This window comes from Gopherus flavomarginatus, chromosome 17 (genome assembly GCF_025201925.1).
Source record: "Gopherus flavomarginatus isolate rGopFla2 chromosome 17, rGopFla2.mat.asm, whole genome shotgun sequence".
In the NCBI taxonomy this organism is placed as follows: domain Eukaryota; kingdom Metazoa; phylum Chordata; order Testudines; family Testudinidae; genus Gopherus; species Gopherus flavomarginatus.
This window is the reverse complement of record NC_066633.1, coordinates 17,354,022-17,375,686: the sequence shown is the minus strand read 5'-3', so window position 1 is coordinate 17,375,686 and position 21,665 is coordinate 17,354,022. Positions and strand designations below refer to the sequence as shown.

Here is a 21,665-nt window from a genome sequence, read left to right as displayed (position 1 = left end):
TCAAAATAACCCTGCCTGCACTTCAGTATGTGTGACGACAGAAAGAGCACTGAACGGTAGAGATGGGCTCCAAACCAGAAGCGTGGAGCTGAAATACGCAGCTCAGGCACCTGAGAAAGTTTCAGAGCTGAATTCTACAGCATAGGCTATGTCTGTGCTTGGAGGTCGGAGAGTGATTTTCAGCTCACACAGACACACTTGTGTGACTTCGCATCGAGCAAGCACACTAAACATAGTAGCGCAGTGATGGTAACGTGGCTGTGGTAATGCAAGTAGCAGCAAGGGGCAGCACAGGCTTTGCTCCGAGTACAAACCTACCCGTAGCCCACAGCTAAGAACTAGAGGTGGCCAGCCCATACTTCTGCTTGCCACTACCCATGCTATAGTGGCTACACTACTATTTCTAGTGTGCTGATTTGATGAGAGCAAAAGAAGTACGTCTGTGTTAACTGGGAACCACACCCCTCGCTCCAACAGTAGACAGAGCCTTAGTCTGATCCAGGAGCTCAGATTCGGACCTCCAACTTCCAAACTTTGGGAAAGTTTGGGTTTTGATCAGGAACTTCTAGGCTTGAGGCCATCTCTACTAAAAAGCCACATGGCTCTTCAAAACCTAGGCATGAACAGTGAAATATTTCTTACTATTAACAAGGGAAGGACCAGAGAAATGACTTTGGGGCACCCTGTGGCCTTCTTGTAGGAACTAAGACATTGTTTCCCTCATTCTCCCATCCACAGTATTAAGCCACTTAATAATCTATAAGTCCTCGAGTTTCCATGGCTGCACAGTGATGTGCTAAAGGCTTTGTTAGAATTTGATGCATGTGGAGCGCATGACGTGGGCAGACCCAGGTGCCAGCTCTGGGCAAGGCTTTAGGACCCAGCCGAGCACTGAAAAATTCAGTGCTGGAAACCCGTCTGTTTTAGCTGTGCATTAGTATGGTTAGATGGGTATTGGAATTATAACAACGTGTTTAGTGTTTAGACTCTATGAAATGCTTGCAAGTTGCTGCATGCACTAATCTCACAAATGGGCGGGGCTGTAAGGTAATATTTAAGTTTTTGCTGTGCAACTGTAAAAATGTTTGCTCTGAAACTATGAATCCAGCCAGGTGGGTTTGTTTCCTGTCCATCAAGAAGGCCTATCAAAACTAAATGGGCCACTGTGGGACATCACAATATAAAGACTTTGCTAATAGTTCTGCAACACCCATGAAGAGGCTACCAGCAAAAGGGCTAATTCCAGTCTGGAAGAAGGAACTAAAAATAGCTGACAAGAAAAAATGTTCATCTCTTTTGCTTTTTGGACTCTCACAGGACACAAAAGAGAAGCTGAGATCCCCAGGTCAAACTGGGTTAGTCCTTCATTGTCCTAGACATTCAGAGCTGACAGATTTCTACAACTGTGGCTACGTCTTCACTACCCGCCGTATTGGTGGGTAGCAATCGATTTCTCAGGGATCGATACATCACGTCTCATCTAGACGCGATATATCGATCCCCGAACGCGCTCCTGTCGACTCCGGAACTCCACCAACACGAACGGCGGTAGCGGAGTTGACAGGGGAAGCCGCGGACATTGATTCCATGCCTTGAGGATGGTAGGTAATTCGATCTAAGATACTTCGACTTCAGCTACGTTATTCATGTAGCTGAAGTTGCGTATCTTAGATCGATCCCCTCCCCTAGTGTAGACCAGCCCTGTGTCACCTTCTGAAACCATAGACTGGTTTGCGTGCATATGTTTGCCTGCTTTAACCTTGTAATAACTCTTTCATTTCTTTTCTTAGTTAATAAATCCTTAGTTTACTATTGGATTGGCTACAAGCGTTGTCTTTGGTGTCAGATCTAAGGTACAAATTGACCTAGGATAAGTGACTTGTCCTTTGGGAATGGGAGTAACCTGAATATTTTGTGATCTAAGGTGTATAGCATCCAACTAGCACTAAGTCCAGCTTGCCTGGGTGGCAAAATAGACTGGAATGATCAAAGGGACTGTCTGTGACTCCACGGTAAGACTGTTATAATGCTTCAGGAATTCATACTTTTACTGGGTCGGTGAAATCTAAGCATAGAACATACTAGAAGTTCGGGGTCTCTGCCCTGCTTCTCGACACTCTGGTGCTTATGGTCATGGTCCAGACAGCATGACAGAGTGGTTTAAGGGATTTATACTCCTCTCCTACTGAGCATCCTCAAGAAATACTAGATTCAACTCCTCGTAGGTTTGGTTTGCTGGAGCTTTGATAAATAAAAAAAGGATCTGAAACATTGAAATTATTTTCTAGAAACAGATTTACATGCACTACAGGCAGACAAGAATTCATTGGTTTGCAGGGAGCAAAGCATAGCATAGCCTCATAGACTTTAAGGTCAGAAGGGACCATTATGATCATCTAGTCTGACCTCCTGCACAGCGCAGGCCACAGAATCTCACCCATCCACTCCTGTAACAAACCCCTAACCTATGTCTGAGTTATTGGAGTCCTCAAATCATGGTTTAAAGACCTCAAGGTGCAGAGAATCTCCAGCAAGTGACCCATGCCTCATGCTGCAGAGGAAGATGAAAAACCTCCAGGGCCTCTGCCAATCTGCACTGGAGGAAAATTCCTTCCTGACCCCAAATATGGCAATCAGCTAAACCCTGAGCATGTGGGCAAGACTCTCCAGCCAGCACCCAGGAAAGACTTCTCTGTAGTAATTCAGATCCCGCCCCATCTATCATCCCATCACAAGCCATTGGACATATTTACCTGCTAATAATCAAAGATCAATTAATTGCCAAAATTAGGCTATCCCATCATACCATCCCCTCCATAAACTTATCAAGCTTAGTCTTGAAGCCAGATATGTCTTTTGCCCCCACTACTCCCCTTTGAAGGCTGTTCCAGAACTTCACTCCTCTAATGGTTAGAAACCTTCATCTAATTTCAAGTCTAACTTCCTAATGTCCAGTTTATATCCATTTGTTCTTGTGTTCACACTGGTATCTAGATCAAGGAAACTTGCCTTCAAATCTGGCAATGCCACATTTGCTACAGGGAAGCATCTGTTCTTTGGAGCAGCAAAGAACAGGACAGGAGAAGGCAAACACTGGTTCATTTGTAAAACTCTACCATCAGGGAGGGAGGGCATAGTCAGTGCAAACTGCAACCTTGGCGCGTCAGTGAAGGGCTTATGCAGACTGCCTTATGCAAGGGAGGCTAATGGAGCATAATGCCTCAGCTGATGGTGTTACTTCTGTGTTTTACTGGAGTGAGGAAGAAAAGGATAGATAATGAGACATGAGCTTCTGGATGCATGCACATGCAGGATGGCTGTTTGGTTGAGGCAAAGCATACAAAGAATGGAGAAAAGATGTAGTGACAGCCTCTGTTATTGTGATACGATGTGCAAGGAATGCTTAGTCTTCAAGGAGTATAAATGGATTGGAGGCAGCACTATCATACATGCATGACTGCCAGGTTATTATATTAGATCTGATCTGGGTAAAGAGTGAAATAGCAACAAGAAATGGGCTGAATCTTGATGTCCTCTCTTACTGCCACAGGCAGGAATTCAAATAGGCACGAGGGTGCCCGAAGTCCTGGCCCTTTCAATTGCCACGTGTCCTGCAGAAAGGAGACATCCATCTCATAGATGATAAGTGTTATTCAGTGGAACTGACCCCGGAGGACAGGCGGAATTTTAAAGGTCAGGGCTGCTCTAAATAGCCAAGAGTTGAAAAGAGGCCTAGAAGACATTCAGGTTAGATAAATGGGCCCATGAAGTTAACCTTAGTTTTTGAAAGCTTGGAGGGGAAGGTTAATTGCAGCTGAAGTTAGGAATAAAGATTTGGATGGGTTCTCAATTCACCTGAAGCTGTTCTCCCTTCCCTCGCCCTAAAACTGGATGATCAGTTTAAGTGTCAACATTACTCAGTTTCACAGAGAAACAGCCAGCACATTTCTCTCTTTTCCTCCACATTAATCAATGATTTATTTATTTATTTTTTACACAAAAAAACCCCCACCACAAAACAGCAGCCTTTAAATGGGTACCTGTCATGACAAAAGCAGTGAGGGGCTCTGTGTGGACCCCTGCATTGGTGGTGCCCTGAATGTTAATATCATAGCCAGTGTAATCTGCCAAGCCTGAGATGCGAGCGCTGCGGGCCCTTCCTGCCACCGTAAGCTCCTGCGGTGCGTGGGCTGCATAGGAATCTCTAACATTTATAACAAACTTTGCAAAAGGCCCATCTCTCGCAGTCCATGAGAGGTTGAAGCTGTCGGGGGTAACGTTTGTGAGTGTGAGCGTGCCCAGCTGTGGCTTGGCCTCTGAAGGAAAAGGAACACAGGTGAAGAGAAAGCATTACTTAGAGCAGGGCAGTGCTTAGTAGCAGAAGAGAGTTATGGCTACTGAAGGGTGCTGAGCAACATAGCCAGCCTTTACCATCTGCTGAGCAATGGGTGAAGAAACAAGGAGCTGGGCATTGCAAATAGCCATTTATAAGGGCTTTAAATTTAACCTCTTGCAGGTGTTTATTAGTTTTAATTTTTTTTCTCGCTCTCTTTTGTTTAGTGTTAAATATATTCAATGGTCTGGCCTAAACTTGGGTCTGATTTGCAGAAGTGCTAAGCACCCGTGAAGTCCAAGGGAACTGCAGATGCTTAGCACCTCTGAAAATTAGGCTCTCGATGCTTGCATAAATCTGAACCATGACTTTAATTTTTCAGAAGGCCAACTCTCTAAATGATGGCACACTTCATGTTAAAGTGCTTTACCAAGCAGATCACGATCATTATCCTCACTGTCCAGATGGGGAAACTGAGGCACAAGTGAGTGAAGAGATTTGACCAAGCTCATGCAGCAGGCCAGTGGCAGCACCCTATCCACAAGGTCACACTGTGGACCACTGAATGGAGGACACAAGATCACTGCAACTCCCTTTTTCAGGCCTTTATAATTCTTCTTAGGGAAAAATATTCTCTTTTGACATAAATTTCATTCTCATCCTCAAAGGAATAACCTGGGAAATTGGAGTCAAATCCATCCAGCTTTCACATAATTCAACAATGAGGAATTTATTGAAACTAGGGTGACCAGATGTGCTGATTTTACAGGACAGTCCCGATTTTGGGGTCTTTTTCTTATATTGGTTCCTATTACCCCACACCCATCCCAATTTTTCACATTTGCTGTCTGGTCACCCTAATTAAAACCCTATTTTTTAAAATGTTTTGGGGACATGAAAGTGTTGGTTAAATGAGTCAGTGATATTCAGGGGGAGTTATTGGGTAAGTGACTCACGCTGGGGGACGTAATCATGACAACAACAGAACAATTAAAGAACAGAGAGAGACCTATAATTAACTGACATATGAACTGATGCAAGTTACCACAATTTACCCACCCAAGGCTTAGGTTAAATGGGCCAGGAGCGTTTGTTCCCCATCCACTCTGCTGCCTTGGTCTAGTCCAGGAGCAGGGATATCTCAGTGACCCCAATTAAGGATGCATGCTGGGACTGTAATCATGCAGAACCAGCATGGGTGGTAATCAAGTTGTCATGGCGAGAGCTCGGTGCCTGGGGAGACAGCGGAAGAGATCAGAAAGTAGTCAAGATGCAAATATATGTAAGGGAGAATGTGGTGAAACCAGGCACTGCGCTATCAGTCCTGCATGCAGGTTGAAGAGAACAATCTTTTCCACACCAAACCCAAAACGGGCACATTCCTTTACATGCCATTCGCCCCTAGCTCAGGCAGGCCCATGTCATGGCATCCAGATTTCAAAGGTTACTACATGCAACACAAGTTGAAAATCTCTCCAGGCAAGGCTTAATGAGTTCTCAACATCCTGTAGTCACCATCAGTGCTGGAAAGGCTCTGGCATCCACTGGAAGGCACTGTGGTGCCCATTCCCCTACAAGATTCACTGGCAACAGTGCAAGTGATAATGTACGAGGCCGAACATCAAGAAGGGATGGACTTCCTTTTCAATCCCAGCTCACTCCTGGAGGGATGTGTAAAGACGCCAGGCAGAAAAACACTCTTGGTACCAGCACTGAATAACTGGACCACTCCATGCAGTTCCTGTTGGTCCTTTAACATGCTACCCAAAGCACCAGTAAAAGATACAAATGCCATGAGAGACATTTGACCTTTACAAACAAAGAACCAAAATGGCATGCAGTTGCCTTTCTGGTATGACAATGACATAGCACCCATTCCCGTGATAAGAAAGATCACAGGCAAATAAAGAGAGAGGGTGTGGAATGAACACACAGAGTATTCCAAGTCAAATGCAAGGATGTTCCATAGAATCATCTGGAGCAATTCCATTATATATACAGAGAGCTTGCAGATAAGTGTATATATAAATAAACCAATCAAAGGTTTACCATTATGCTTCCTTAATTCTGGGGACACTTTTCAGCCATTTCCAGGGTCCCAGATCCGCTTCTTTCAAAGCAGTCTTGGATTCAGCTTATTCCAACCTGTTCCCATAGTGACCCTTTCTTTAATTTACTAACGAGGACCATCTAGATGAGGAAAAGTGATGTCACTTTGGAGCCATGTTCTAGAGCAGTTTGGTGGACAGGAAAAGAAAGAACAGAAAAAATAAATCTGGAAGGTGAAATACCTGTGGTAACCAGTGCTGTCAAAGTCTGAGCACCTTGGCCATCAATTAGACCATGCAGTTGGACGGTATAATTAGTGGCGGTTCTTAGGTTGGTGATTACAAAACTCCGTGAGGCGCCTGGCACCGTGTGCACCAGAGAATCCAAAGGCAAGTCAGAGTTTATAACTTCTAAAACAAAGTGATCAAAGGCAGCATCCTGAGCTTCCCATGTGAGGGACACACTGTCTGAGGTAGCGTTTGAGACAGTTAGTTTGCTAAGGAGAGGTTCATCTACTAGAGGAAGAAAAACAAATGGAAATGTGTCGGAATTATTAGAACCAAAAATAAAATAAAATAAAATCAATATCAGAGGAGTCAGAGATGGAAAAGACCTATTTAATCACATTTTCTGCACCATGACCCCATCATCTTAGCCAAAATCTCACCAGAATCCCCCTCTCATTTAGCAGTATGAGATGGGCAGCATGATTCTGACCCACTGACACGTGTTTGCAATCCTCCTGGCACCTTAAAGACTAACAGATTTATTTGGGCATAAGCTCTCATGGATAGTGAGATGGATACCCAGAAATCACCTACTACAGGACAGGCCCAACCAGGAAAATAACAGAACACAACTGGCCACCATGTACAGCCCCCAGCTAAAACCTCTCCAGTGCATTATCAACTATCTACAACCTAACTTGGAAAACGATCCCTCACTCTCACAGACTTTGGGAGGCAGGCCACTCCTTGCTTACAGACAGCCCCCCAACCTGAAGCAAATACTCACCAGCAACTACATACCACACCATAGGAACACTAACCCAGGAAACAAACCCTGTAACAACCCTCGTTGCCTACTCTGTCCCCGTATCTACTCTAGCAACACTATCAGAGGATCCAACCACATCAGTCACACCATCAAGGGCTCATTCACCTGCACATCTACTAATGTTATATATGCCATCATGTGCCAGCAATGTCCCTCTGCCATGCACATTGGCCAGACCAGACAGTCCCTATGTAAAAGAATAAATGGACGCAAATCAGACATCAGGAATAGTAACATACAAAAGCCAGCAGGTGAACACTTCAATCTCCCTGGACATTCTATAACAAATTTAAAAGTAACTATTCGTGAACAAAAAAACTTCAGAAACAGACGTCAAAGAGAAACAGCAGAACTAAAATGCATTTGCAAATTTAACACCATAAATCTGGGTTTGAATAGGGACGGGGAGTGGCTGGCTCATTACAGAAGCAGCTTTGCCTCTCCTGGAATTGACACCTCCTCATCTATTATTGGGAGTGGACCACATCCACCCTGAACGAATTGGCCCTGTCAACACTGGTTCTCCACTTGTGAGGTAACTCCCTTCTCTTCATGTGTCATTATGTAATGCCTGCATCTATAACTTCCACTCCATGCAGCTGAAGAAGTGAGGTTTTTTACCCACAAAAGCTTATGCCCAAATAAATCCGTTAGTCTTTAAGGTGCCACCAAACTCTTTGTTGTTTTTAAGGTTAATGTAGGCATCTTGTTTTCAGATAACTTTGTGCAGGGAACCATTTTCAGAGGTCATATGAATGGAGTCTTTATGGGTAATAAAAGATTGCAGCATGTGATATAGTACCCTCCCGTGAGTAATCCATCTACTAATGTAATTTGCTAGATTTCTACTTCCAGTATAATTCTGCACACATACAACAATAGGATTCCTTCTTTCCTTTGAATGGCTGTGCTACAGAGAGATCCAGATGTGAAACTTAAGGCTGTTCTAGATGCTAAGAGAAAAATCCATACCTGTGCAGCCAGACAGACTAGGGCCATGAACCACTTCAGTCCTGTGTAAAACCTAATCTGAGGTTTTAAATGGGATTAAAATAGTGCATAGGCCTTATATAAATCCTCTGCCATGGAGTCAATTTCACCCAAATCCCATTCAAAAAGTAGAAAAACCTTTGCCTATATATCTGCCTATTAAAGAGAAATAACCCTCCTAAATGCAACGTAACAGATACGAACACATGTTGCAACGCTGAGGTGTGTCTAGAGAAGTATTGGCTCCATGCTCAGCCCCTGAGCAAACTTGTTGAGGTTATTCTCTGTACCAGAAGCTGCCCCTGCTCGGATGGAGCCGAGAGGAAAGAAAGCTGATTATTTCCATTGTGAATAAGAACATTGCTCATCACCATGGTTACCTTTCCCTGCACTGGACGGGCGGGTTAAACATAATTTTACAGGTTAAGATAACGCTGGCAGCTCTTCATCAGAAAGCGTTGTAGGATGAGGTAGAGGATTTGGTGTTGCTAGTTGGCTGGGGACGGTAAGGGTGTGGGAAAGGTCATGTCCTGTAAAGAAGAGTTAGGAGAAAGCCGAGTATGTTAGTATGTGAGGTAGATTTATATACCTGTAGTAGCTGCAGCACTTATTGTCTTTGTGCGGAAACCACGCGTGCTCCCAGAGAGGTAGACAATAAAATCAGTTTTGGGGGAAAGCCCTGAGATATGAGCAGTCCTTAAGTTGCCTGAAATGTTGTACTCCATGGGCTCCAGTAACCTGCTAGAATCAATAATTTCAATGGTAAAGGTCTTGAAGGCCTCATCCGGGGCTGTCCAGGAAAGGTTGAAGCTTTCGGGGGTAATGCTGGAAACCATTAGCTCACCAACTTCGGGTTCTGCTGCTAAAGAGGAAAACAAAATGAGTGAGAATTAGATGTCCCCTCTGAAGCCTTATGTTCAGAAATGCTGTGTTTGCATCCACAGCTGCCAGAGTTCTACGATGAAAAGGGGAATGGAGGGTTCGAATAACAGGTTGCTTTAAGTGGTCATGAGCTAAGAGGAAGAAAGTCAAAAAGAGAAAGCGTCTAACAATGCCACACGAATGAAAGCTGTAAGACTGCAATGGTTGCCCATGCTTCTGAGCGCAGCCAAGCATCCTTGAGTATGTCTTCACTGCAGCTGGGACCATGCTCCCCAGCACAGGTAGACAGACACACAATAGCTGTATTCAAACTACTGTGCTAAAAATAGCAGCGTAGCTGGGGTAGCATCGGCAGCTGCTCAGGCTAGCCACCTGAATACCAACTAGGGTGACCAGATGTCCAGATTTTATAAGGACAGACCCGATTTTTGGGTCTTTTTCTTATATAGGCTCCTATTTCCCTCCACCCCCTGTCCCGATTTTTCACATTTGCTGTCTGGTCACCCTACTATCAATCCACATGGATTCTCTGGGTATCTACTTGGATGGCAAGCCCAAGCCTCCACCTATGCTACCTCCTGATACTCTGCTATTTTTAGTGTGCTCGCTCACGCCGAGCTAAGACATGTCTGTTTACTAATACTGGGAAACACATTCCCAGCTGCAGTGTAGACATACCCTTCGAGGTCTGAGCATGAAAGCAGATGTGTAAGAACACACCGAGGCCCTTAAAGACTTGGAGAATACATTTCACTGCTTTAAGATAAACTGAAACTAGATCCATGGCTTGGTCAAGGAGAAAAGGTTGAGTTTCATTTGAGCTTTTCCTCTCTCCCTTCCTGTTTAAAACACACGAAAGTTGGCATCTAGTCCTGGAGCTTGGGCCAAAGTACAAAGCTGTGGTAGCTTCCTGGGGCTTCCTTCCCTTCTGCAGATATCCCTGACAGGCCCCCAAAAGGCACAGAACATTCTGACAATGGAAAATTCCCCCAGAAATAAAAGTCTTGAAAAGCCAGGTGGTGAATGTGACTGGAATAGGGGGAAAACTCCAGTAGAGTGTCCTCTGCTGTTTCCATTAAACTAAGAGAGACAGAGCAATGCATAAGCCATACTTCGGCAGGACACTGTGGGTATGTCTACATGGCAGGCAGAAACCCGTGGCAGCGAGTCTCAGAGCCTCAAATCTAGAGATTTGGATTTGCGCTACAGTGCTAAAAATAGCAGTGTAAATATCCAAGCTTGAGTTGGGGCCTGTTTTCTTTTTAACCTCCTAAAGTTTACTTTCTTCACCTAAAGGACATTTATGTCCACTGTGTCTAGACTATAATCTGATATCAACCCATACTCAGAACTCCTGATGGATACTTTCAGTGAAAAGTCAATTGCAGTATACAGCGCAAAGCGAACAATTCATGTCATAAAAAAACACTCTAGCCAAGTGCACCACTGCAACAAGCAAACAGTGCATCCTCATTTTGGTAATTCAGTTACAAATTTTCCTAGTTCCTTCTAGCTGCTGGATAAGATGTGCCCAAAGAGAGCAAACGAGTAAGTCTAAGCCATCCTCCAAGCTAGAGAGAAGTCGCAGCAGGTTGCAAAGGGCTTTAAGTAAGGGTTCTGTGAATACTGTCTGAAACAGATCATTAGTGCATCTGACGGAAGAGCCACTGCGTCTCAGCTATTGTCATGGAGTAAATGAGATATAGAAAGTCCCATTAATTATAGCCTAAGTATCTAGAAGTGGTAGTGGCATGGAACAATCCAAGGAAGGATATGTTTGACTTGTGACGGTAGAAGTGCACTGTGTGGCAGGAGATATACTCCCAAGGCATAGCTAAATGAGAGTGGTAGCAATCCACTGCAAGTACAGAGCAGGTAGAGCAAATAAATAAAACCCTGCAAGGTGAAGATGAGGGACAAAATCCAAATTGGAAGGGAAAGAAAACCAAATATCTGACTGGGCAGGTGGGACACGTGGTCTAGGTTCTCTTTATCTGAGGGTTAATTATTTAGAGTTTTGTAGATCATTAAAACAATGTTATTTTTTATTGATGAGAGATAGTCCTGAACCAAAACCATGGAACATCTTTGAGCTTTGAGGGATGCAAGATCTGGATATGAGTGTGGGGACTAGTGCCCATCTCTGCTTTTCACCAACCCAGACATCATATTAACATCAGTGAAAGGGGAATGTATATCAGTGAAAGGTGCAGAGATGAGTCATACAAATTACTTTCATTATTATTGATAATATTATGCAATTTTTGGTTGTGTAAAGCCTGAGTCTCCTCTCACCTACACCAGCTTTACACCACTGTAATTCTGTTGACTTTAGTGGAGTTACTCCTGATTTACACACTGTGAGATCAGTAACAGATTCAGACTGGTTAACAGCCCAATACAGGAGATCACCCCATAGCAGTAATTCCATATTGTTTTTTTGTGCATTGTTTTGGAAATAACTTTTGGAATCCAAAAAACACAGGTGCTCATGGTCTTGAGTATCTGGGCTATAAAGTCAGGTTTTCATAGCTTTCACAGGGCAATGCCTGCTCTTTCTGATCATGTGCAATGGACATTTGGGTCTTGCAATTAGTTCCAACCAGAGAAGTCAGTAAAATAAGCAAAAATAAGTCATTTTAAGGACACATGGGAGCTCCTGAAAGCAAATGACAGCATGGTGGCCCTGAGACTCTCACTAGAAAATCTGATCATCATGAGACATTTCCAGGCATGATATGTTCAGCCAAGCTCTGACAAGCCTCTAGGATTAAGGGTGCTCATGTAAAAGAGTGCAGACACTCATTCGCTCACTGGATGCTGCAATAGCTCTGGCCTATATGCCTCTCTGCAAAGAAGGAAGGAGCATGGAAAGCGATGAATGAATTAGAAAGGGTACCTGTTGTGGTGTTAACAGAAAGGGGTTTGGTCCTGTAGCCCTGAATCACACCATAAAGGATGACAGTGTAGGGCATGTTAGCCTTGAGGCCAGTAACATTCACAAAGCGCAGGCTGCCTGGGACTGTGAGATTCCGAGTGTCTTCTGGATTGTTAGGCTCCTGCACCTGAATGACAAAAGTCTCATAGGCCCCTTCTGCTGCTGTCCAGTTGAGTTGGAAACCATCCCAGCTAACCTTCGATACTGTTAACTTCCCAAGCTCAGGTTCCTCCTCTGAATAAAGGACAGAGAGTCAATTAGTAACTCAAATTACAGATTAAGGTAACCAATAATTGGGGTGCTACCTGATGACTTTCCATGCTAATGAATTTCGATTATAGTTAGTGTACCTCTAGATGCACTATAACATAAACATATAGATTTATGTCTGTCCTTGGTAATTCAGTGGAAAGCTTCCTTCAGAGACTTGGCAATGCAGAGCCGTACAACAAGGAGAGAGCAACAATAATAAATAATCAGCATTTTAAAACTCTAATATTTCATGTAGGAGGCAGCTTTGGCGCTTAGAGCATTTTACAAACATTAATTAAGGCTCCTTATGAGGCAAGTCAGTATTTCTATAACCACTTTACAGTTGCCATTAGCAATTCAAATGCTTGCCACTCTAAAGTGACTGTGATATTGCAGTATTTCCCATTCCAAGGTTAGACAGGTACAGATGTTCATGTAAGTACTAAGGGCCGTGAATTTTATGTTTTTAATGGTGTCCATTTGAATAAAGGTTGGTTTTGTTTGTTTGTTTTAAAAAAAAAATCAATTCCTAATTCAAAACGACAATGAATAGTGGTTTCTCTGCCTGTACCTGCCCATCTTTAGAGATTTGCCCTAATTGTGGTTAACACAAGTTTAATGAGGGCAGATAACAGTAACTTCTTTAAAAAGACAAACTTCTTATTTCAAAATAAGAATCTCAGGGACATGCTGTCGAAAGCCTTCCTGTGGTGAGGGAAGACAACTGACAGACATTAAGCTTTTCAAAGTCACGCTGGAAAATAGCATCTTCTAATCTGTTAGTTATGCATGGGGAATCTCCTCTTTTAATCTGTGGCTACCTTTTGGACTGGACCCATTCCATAGCTCTTCTCTCTCTTATTTGAATGGCTGAAATCAAGGTAAGACAGCCCTAATAATGATGACAGGGCCTGATTGTGCAACCCTTACACATGTTGCTGAGCACTTACTGGTGAGAGATGTTCTACCAGGACCTGGTTTGCAGTTATACTCCTTTAAGCCACATTGGTGTAAGGTGCTTTAAAGATGTGCACCCATTTTATGGCAGGCTGATGCAAAGGGGCCTTATTGTAAATGAGAACCAGGCCCAATGAGATTACTTGTGTAGTTGCTCATCTTGTAAAGTAAGGGTTGCACATAGTGTGTGTGTGCTTGAGTGTACTGCATGCCCTAATGTATACAATATGGGCTTAATTTTCAGAAATGCCGAGCCATTAGGAGCTTCCATTGACTTAACCGGATTTATGAATACTCAGGCCCTATATCTCTGTATAGAAAAGTGATATCACTCAGGTCTACTGAAGCACCAACCAGCTGCCTCCCATCCCCCTGTGATCCTGGAGACATGACATTGTACAGAGTAACTTTTCACATCAATGCTGCCCAAGAACTTTGCAGGAGCTGTTTTAATGAAAATAGGGCTCAGACACGCATTATGATATAACGCAAATCCTGTCTAGGTAGCACTGTTCAGCTGGAAAGGGAGAATGTAGGCTGGAAAAGAAATCAGTGATCATTTGATGACAGTAGAGATAAATAAGACATTCCTTTAAAATCAAAATGCCCTCCCCCCCCACTGAAGAAGAAGTCAAGTCACAGCAAAGTCTTTCAAGGGAAAACATTCTCTATTTTTCAAATGCCATAACAACTTAAAAGCCATTCAGGTTACCCTGAACATAACGTTCAATTTCCATTCTCTTCCAAGATGCAGGCTCACAAAAACACTTTCCCTTTCAGTTTCCTGTTCAGGGACATGCATGTTTCATCTGGAAATGCATCCAACTCCCATCATGCTCTCCTGTTCTCAGACACAAAACATGCAATGCACCAATTCTGATTGCTGGGGCGCTCAGCCAGCCTCACCCATAAAGCCTGGACCATACATGACAACAGAGATGACGACGACATGGGGAGTGAGAGGAAGAGATGATGTTTCTTAGATTAAACAAAAAAAAAGATGTAATACATCATAGAAAAAGATGAGACTGTTCTAACCATTCCCGGGATGTTCAATGGCCTGGGTAAATCCTATGTCTCACACCAACAGTGATTTTGGTACTGGTACGTGGACTGGGAATATTGCTAATCTATTGTCTATTTCTCTAACTGTACATTTGCATCTTGGTACTTGATCATTAGTGAATTGTACTCAGTTTATACTGTTGTATTGTTCAGGGAGAAATGAATGTGCTAAAGGAAAATAAGAGGCTGTTTAAAAACTCTGAAAACCTCCACTCACAATGTGTTACAATCTTTTTTTTTTTCCCTTCAAACATCATCACTTCCATGGAAACCCTGCCCGATACTATCTCCTTGCAATCTTCCTTTTGTTTGGCTCACAATCCAAACAAAACCCAGTCACATATCCTGCTATTTCCATGTGTCTTGTAAATAGCTGATGCATCAAATCCCCTCTTTGCATGCAATTTGTAAAGGGAGGATCAATGCTATGGCCCTTCAAAAGCTGGATGGGGAACTGTCCATGCTACATAACTCAATGCCCTCATTCCAAAGCAACAGGGGTTTTGTCCCATGCAGAAAATAATTTCATGAAGCCTGGCATTTCTGCAATGGAACCGCAGTACGAGATGAAACCCAGAATGCCAAAGCAGAAATGAGAACATATGGATAACAAAATCCATAGAAAATACCTGTGGCAGCCAGAGCATCCAGTGATTGAGCGAGCTGACCTTGAGTGCTTCCGTGGAGAGTGATCAGGTAATGTGTGCCAGCTGTGAGATTGGTAAATTCTGTTTCTCGTAGGTTTCCCGGCACAAAGATTTCCTGGGTCCTGTTTAAACTGGGCAGGCTTTTCAGAGTGATAAAGAACTGATCAAAAAATGCATCTTGTGCTGCCCAGGACACTGTGAAACTATTGAAAGTCCTGCCTGTTATTTTAAGGTCATGAAGTTGGGCAATGGCTTCCAGGATGGAAAAATCAGTGGGCACTGAAAGCAGAGTGTGAGATTCAGTGCTTGGGTTTGTTAAGTAACTTAGCTCAGTAGGTGCTGGGCTGGTTGGATTAAGTGTTGTTTCACTGTCTGATTTTCCAGATGCTGTGACTAGATGTGCTAAACAGAGGTAAATCACAAGTTAAGTTTTCCTTATTAAAAAAAAAAAAAGGCAAAGAAACCAAATGACGCCTAACATCTGAGAAAGGTTAGTTTCTGCGGTTTGCATTAAAGGTCTCTAAATACAGAGAAAGCAGATGGGATAACTGATTGTTTGGAGACTGAATCCAGGTCGCAAGCAAAGGAAACATTACAAAGCATCATGTCAGTCTCATACCTGCCACACTCAATGGCAGCTCTAGAGCATCAATCACAATAGCTAACAATTTAAGGACACTCATTTTCAGTAGAGATACTGGGCCAGATTCTCAACTAGTAGAAATCAACAGAGCTTCACTGATTTCCATGGAACAATGCTGATTTACGCTGGCTAAGAATTTGGCCCTCAATCTCTCAAACATGCCTTCAAGCCACACAATAGGACAGCTAACACTGCTGATGGAAACTAGAAATGGAACACATGCTAGGACTGCAAACATATCGAATACACACTGAGAATTCAGCTCTAGCAGTAGCATTGCAAAATTTCTTCTGACTCTAAGAAAAACAAACTTGGAGCTGTTGTTTGTCTGTACACATGCTGCATTCTTAAAAAAAAAAAAAAGAAGAAAGAGAGAGAAAATGTGAACCTTCTTCCTTTACAGAGTTCACGAGACAAAGAGATGAGCCAGCATTTGCTCTGTGCACGAGGTGTCCATGCTACCCAAGAAATTAACATGCCTTAGACCACAATCAGCCTTTGGGGTTCTGAGGGTTACACAGATAAGAGAGAATGCTCATCTCAGTTGGAGGGCAACAGGCAGATAACTTTTCTGAGTCTTCAATTAGCCATGCAGCATTATCTCTTCATTAGTGGACTAGCCACATCATTCCAAAGGACTGCCCTGCTTTCTTGTCTCAATAGCATTCATTTAAAAGACAGGCAGATCAGCATGGGTACGTACCCTCGATTCAATATCTGTCTCCAAACTGACAAGATACTAGCGTAGCACAAAAATATTTGCAGAAGAGAAAGAACAATTTAAACATCTTGAAACAAAAACAAAGCAATGTCTAGAAAATACATTTCCAGCTCAAATACTCATGTAAAGTACTTTTCTGCTGACCTTCAAGAAATCTGAAAGCCTATGGGAACAATTCACTTACACTGGTCATGGATCAGTGTAACTCTATTACTGACTTAGATAGAGTTCCACCTGATTTACTCCAGTGTGAGACCAGAACCAGGCCCTGTATAGTGTATAACTGAAAGGCGGTAGCTTTATTATAGCGATAGTACATTACCTACAATGACCACTACTACACTAATTCCCATTTTGCTAGTGAGGATACTGAGTTAGTCTATAGTTATTAACTGGCTTTATCAGAGTCATTATGTTAATGTGATGCCCCGGGGGCGGGGGATAGCAGAAAGCATGCACCATCTAAATATTAATCTACTACGAGTCTGTGAGCTGCTGTTACCCAGTGTGCATTTTGCCAAGGGATGACACCCATTATTTTCTAAGTATATGTGGCAGCAGCAGAATCTGAGGAGTGTCATAATTTAAGGCAAATGCTGCCTAAATTTTGACCACTCTACATGCATGCTACATCCAACTATATAGACATGCATTGCATACACATACAGAACAGCAGAACTAGGAGAACAGCAAAATTATCACATAGATACAGGATCCATTATGCAAATTGAAATGGAGATCGTGGAGACATGCAGAAAAGAATACACAGCATGGAAAGATGTGAGCGGAAAAGGCATCCTGATTTTATACATTCCCATTGCACTTGCTGTAGAGATAAACACATCACTGAAGGGAAAGGGTGACAATTAGAGCTAGTTGACAATTTCTGAATTTCAGAAATTTGACAAAAATTTCACACTTCAGAAAAAAAGGGAAAAAGTTTAAGTGATATTGTCACAAAATTCTAGCCCTCCCCCTATTGAATTGAGCAGATTCAAAGTTGATCAAAGGTTTGCAATTGCCAAAATATCAAATTTTGAAATTCCAAAATAAAAAAGGGACTTTTTGAAAAAAAGTCACAATTTTCTTCCTTTTTTTCTGTCCAGCCCTATGGAAAATGACTCCATTTTAATTATTCGGTCTATTATTTGCAGGCAAGGACTCAATTTTTTCGTGCAGTCTGTTATTAATAGAAAGAAGGATGATGGAATATGTGAGAACTCCAGTGAGTAACTCACACGAAGGGGACACGCTTGCAACTAATATTGAATTCTGGATCTTACTGTTACCAGTAGGTTATGCATACTGGGCCAAATGCTGCTCTTAGTTTTGCCCATGGGACTCCACTTCAGTTAGAGTTGCAGGGCATAAATTGGCCCATGGCATGCAGGTAAAGCTACACTGTCATATCATTTACAATCATTTTTTGCAAAACTAGCTAGGGATACTGTTTGAGGGTTTAACAACAAGACCCACAAAGGGAAAATGACTGGATAAGTAGAGAGAAAACCCCTAATTAGCTCCAGAGTAACCCATAATAGAAAAATGTATGGCTTAGTGTACAGACGTAGAATGGAGACAGAAATGCAAAATAGCTGGATATGTGGAAAACATCCTGGTAATGTAGCTAGTGATAGCTATCAGTGCATAAGAGATTGTTAATAACTAGACGAATGGACAACAGAAAATGTAAGTAACAGTTTGATCATTGAATAACAAAGTGTATGGGTGGCAGAGACTTGTGAAGGTAACAACATTTAGATAAATGGACAAAAGAGAGACAAACTAGAAGACCTGGATGGATGGGTGAGAGCCAGATAGAATGTTCCCTAGTAGAATGATGAATGAATAGCAGATGCACAGGAATTAAACACAAGGAAGGACATTTGGATGGACAACAGATAAATTGCTATGAGAATTTCTTGTCAAAATGAAATACCTATATTTATTATCCTGAGGGTAAAACTTTCAAACTGAGGTGTCCCTTTTTTACATATAGCCTATCCTTTCCTAGGTGGAGGTTCTTGGGCCTTCTAGGGGAATTCCATTTTAATTTCTCACTTGTACTTTCATGATGAAGAATGTTAATGTCCTGCCTGGACGTCAGATTTCTCTGGTGCTTGGGATGGAGCTGGGAGTGTTCCTTTCTACTATTTCTTGTTTTTTTGTCTTTTGCTTTATTTGTTGGAAAGAGGTGGCCACAATGAATTCAGTGTCAGGTCTCCCATCAACCCACATTCTATGCCTCGGGGCTCTCACCCTCCCAAGATAGGATTTTGGCATCAGGGTCAACCATGAAACTTCCATCCTATTTTGGGTCCTCCATTTAAATATTCCTCTCTTCTGCCTCAGCTAGATGGTTACGCTCCGTTTGTACCATTGGAGAACAACAAAGGAAGTAATTGGTGGCCAGGATTTGATTTAAGGTCTTGCTTGTGGTGGATTAATATACCACAATGGCGACCATTAAAAATTCTGTATTGCTAGTAGTTGCTGCACACTGATATCTGCAATATCCATTTACGCCTCTGCCTCAAACAGGAATCAGATGTGGTAACTATGTAGCATCTGCTGGCAAATTACTTTTCAGTGGTAACTACTGTAGGTCCCTATCAGGCTGACTCACCTATTCATTATTGATAAAGCTTATGCTACAATAAATGTGTTAGTCTCTAAGGTGCCATAAGTACTCCGATTCTTATTGTTGATAATGTTACTTTGAGCATGGGAAAACGGAGACACAACTTCAGACACGGAGAAGCCATAAGAGGAAGAAGGACTGACACAGAATATTGAAAATTGAGGGTGCTCAGCAGATAGAATGAATCTTCTTTAGTCATTCAACAGAGTAGGAAGCTATCTTCTCCAAGCCATGCTCTCATTCAGCTCTTGACCTGAAACTCACTTCGAAAGACAAGAGAGCATCTCATCCAAGACATGCCAGTAGTCACTGAACAATCTGTGCACCGTTGCAGAGGAATGTTAAGCGGGCACTCAGCTATTATAAAGTCCATTCATTTATTTCCACATGCCACTCATGCGTAACATATTACTGCCCCTCCTTCTCCAGCATCCACATTATGTTACCCAGGCACCGCTCCAGAACTGGAGCAGGGAGAAACAAAGATGCAATCTGACTGCTCAGTTTCCTCAAAGCTGGGGTATGTGATTACACTACAAATCGACTCTCTGCCTCGATAAATGTGTTTGGAAAGATATGCTGGAGAAATGGTCTTTCCAGCTAATACATGGCTTATTCCCCTTTGCTTCTCATATCATTCTAAACTGCAAATCTACCATGCTGCTGGGTGGAACGACTAACAAAGTGGACCATGATTAGGGACCCCTTAGTTAATAACTGAAAGGATGTACCTGTTGTAGCCACAGCTTCAAGAGGATGGGAGCGCTGTCCTCCAATCATTCCGTACACCTTGATTTTATAGGATGTGTTAGCCTGGAGGCCATCAATCACAGTGCCTAAGGAGTCTCCGGGCATGAAGACTTCTGCAAGGGGCCCAGCTGCCCACGCCACCTCCTTGTACTCCACCACAAAACTAGTGTAGGTTCCTGAGTCCGCCTTCCACGAGAGACTAAAGCCATGCGCTGTCACATTGGAGACCACAACATCCCTCAGTGTATCCTCCCCCATCCCAGAAGCCTCTGAATTCCAAGATCCAGAGTACTCATCTGGGCTGGGAGTCGCCTCCCACTTTAGATCTAGACTATGTGCGGCTATAAAGAAACAAACAAGCAAAGGGTAGAATATGAAATACTTAATTTCTTCCTTTTTTCTAAGAACAAAAAAGTCAGGGAACTGTGCACTTCACACTTATTACCTGGCCGTGAGTAGAACCATCTAAGCAGATTTTGAAACCAGGACCTTGACCACAAAAGCACAAACCTCTACCACATGAGCTAAAGGATCCATTCAGTTACTTGGTAGCAGCAGATGACTGTTATCCACTAACGGACTGGCCACTGAAGGAGATTGTGACACACTCTTTGCCAGCGTGCTACACAATTTGCGAAGATTCTTACTTTGGGTGTGTGTATGTGTGCATGCAAAGGGGGTGGGTGTTGTTTATGTTCTCAGAGGGAGACTGAAGTATGAGGGAGAACCAGCCAGACATACAATGCATAAGAAAATAAAGTCTTCAGCTCAAGGGCTGGAGCAATGCCTATCTTACAAGATTTCAGTAGGAGATAATTGACTGATGCAAACAAAAAAAACCCCATGCAAAACAAAACCAAAGGCTCCCTGACCTCTGCAGGCCTGACTGAACAAATCAAGGAGGATTAAGGAGAAAGACTAAAATACACAACATGGGTAAAGGAAGGGAACTTTGAAAGCAAACACTCCCTGCCCTAAAGCAGATTGCATTCTATAAGTTGCATATGAATCAGTTTCTTTTTTTTTTTTTCCAGTGAGGACAGATCCCTCTTTTAATGAACAAGTTTTTCCAAGCTGTGTTTCCCTGGGTTCCTCCCCTTCATCCTTCCTAGGATACAAAGAGCTAGTTCGGGCCTAGCCATGCTCCTGGTGCCTTCCACTTGAATTAGTTACTCTCTGTTCCCTGCTGCTCAGAGCAAGCACTCCCCCGCTGCCCCGTGGTGAAATGGCCCAACAGCCATCTATAGCTGTGGGCAGAGTGTGTGAGCTGACAAGATTTGTTTTGCTTGGCCTGCGGACTGGAGGATCTCACACATGCTGGGACATGGACGGAATAAAGAAAGAAGCAAGCCCTCAGTTCACACACCCACAAGATCTGGTTTTACAGCTCCTGATTCTTATGCATTTGAGATGCATCCATCCCCAATCAAGGGACAGATCCCAGAGAAACGTTACATCAATTCCAGCTGCTGCATCTCAGGTGATGCTTCAGGAGCTTCTTAATTTATTCATGGGCCAGAGCAAACACTCAGAACATTACACTGGTTTCATGCATATTTTTTTTTTAAATATCCCAAGAAGATAAAGAATAAGACTTGGGGAATCTGATTCTGATGCTGGAAATGACTAGCTTGTAAAACTCCAAAGCAAGGTCCTTCTGATGTATGTTGTTTAAGCCTTTTCACCCTCTATGTGTATTTCCTATGAGGGTCTGAAGATTCATCAAAGAGAAGCGGGAGAA

General features: G+C 42.9%; 1 protein-coding gene across 8 annotated transcripts in view; it reads right to left on the bottom strand.

The window, feature by feature from the left end:
* The window catches only part of TNC (tenascin C), a 94,526-nt gene that overhangs the window by 24,192 nt on the left and 48,669 nt on the right, over positions 1 to 21,665 (bottom strand). For 4 of the 8 annotated variants that reach the window (XM_050926895.1, XM_050926887.1, XM_050926891.1 and 1 more), the window contains 2 exons: positions 12,210 to 12,482; positions 9,018 to 9,290 (listed from right to left, as the gene is read on the bottom strand). The exons of 2 other annotated variants lie outside the window; for them this stretch is intronic. In XM_050926895.1, the coding sequence (XP_050782852.1) occupies positions 9,018 to 9,290; positions 12,210 to 12,482 (546 nt within the window). Of the gene's footprint in view, positions 1 to 6,624; positions 6,898 to 9,017; positions 9,291 to 12,209; positions 12,483 to 21,665 lie in introns of all 8 variants that reach the window. 2 more of the 8 variants (XM_050926894.1, XM_050926890.1) reach the window with 2 other exon arrangements.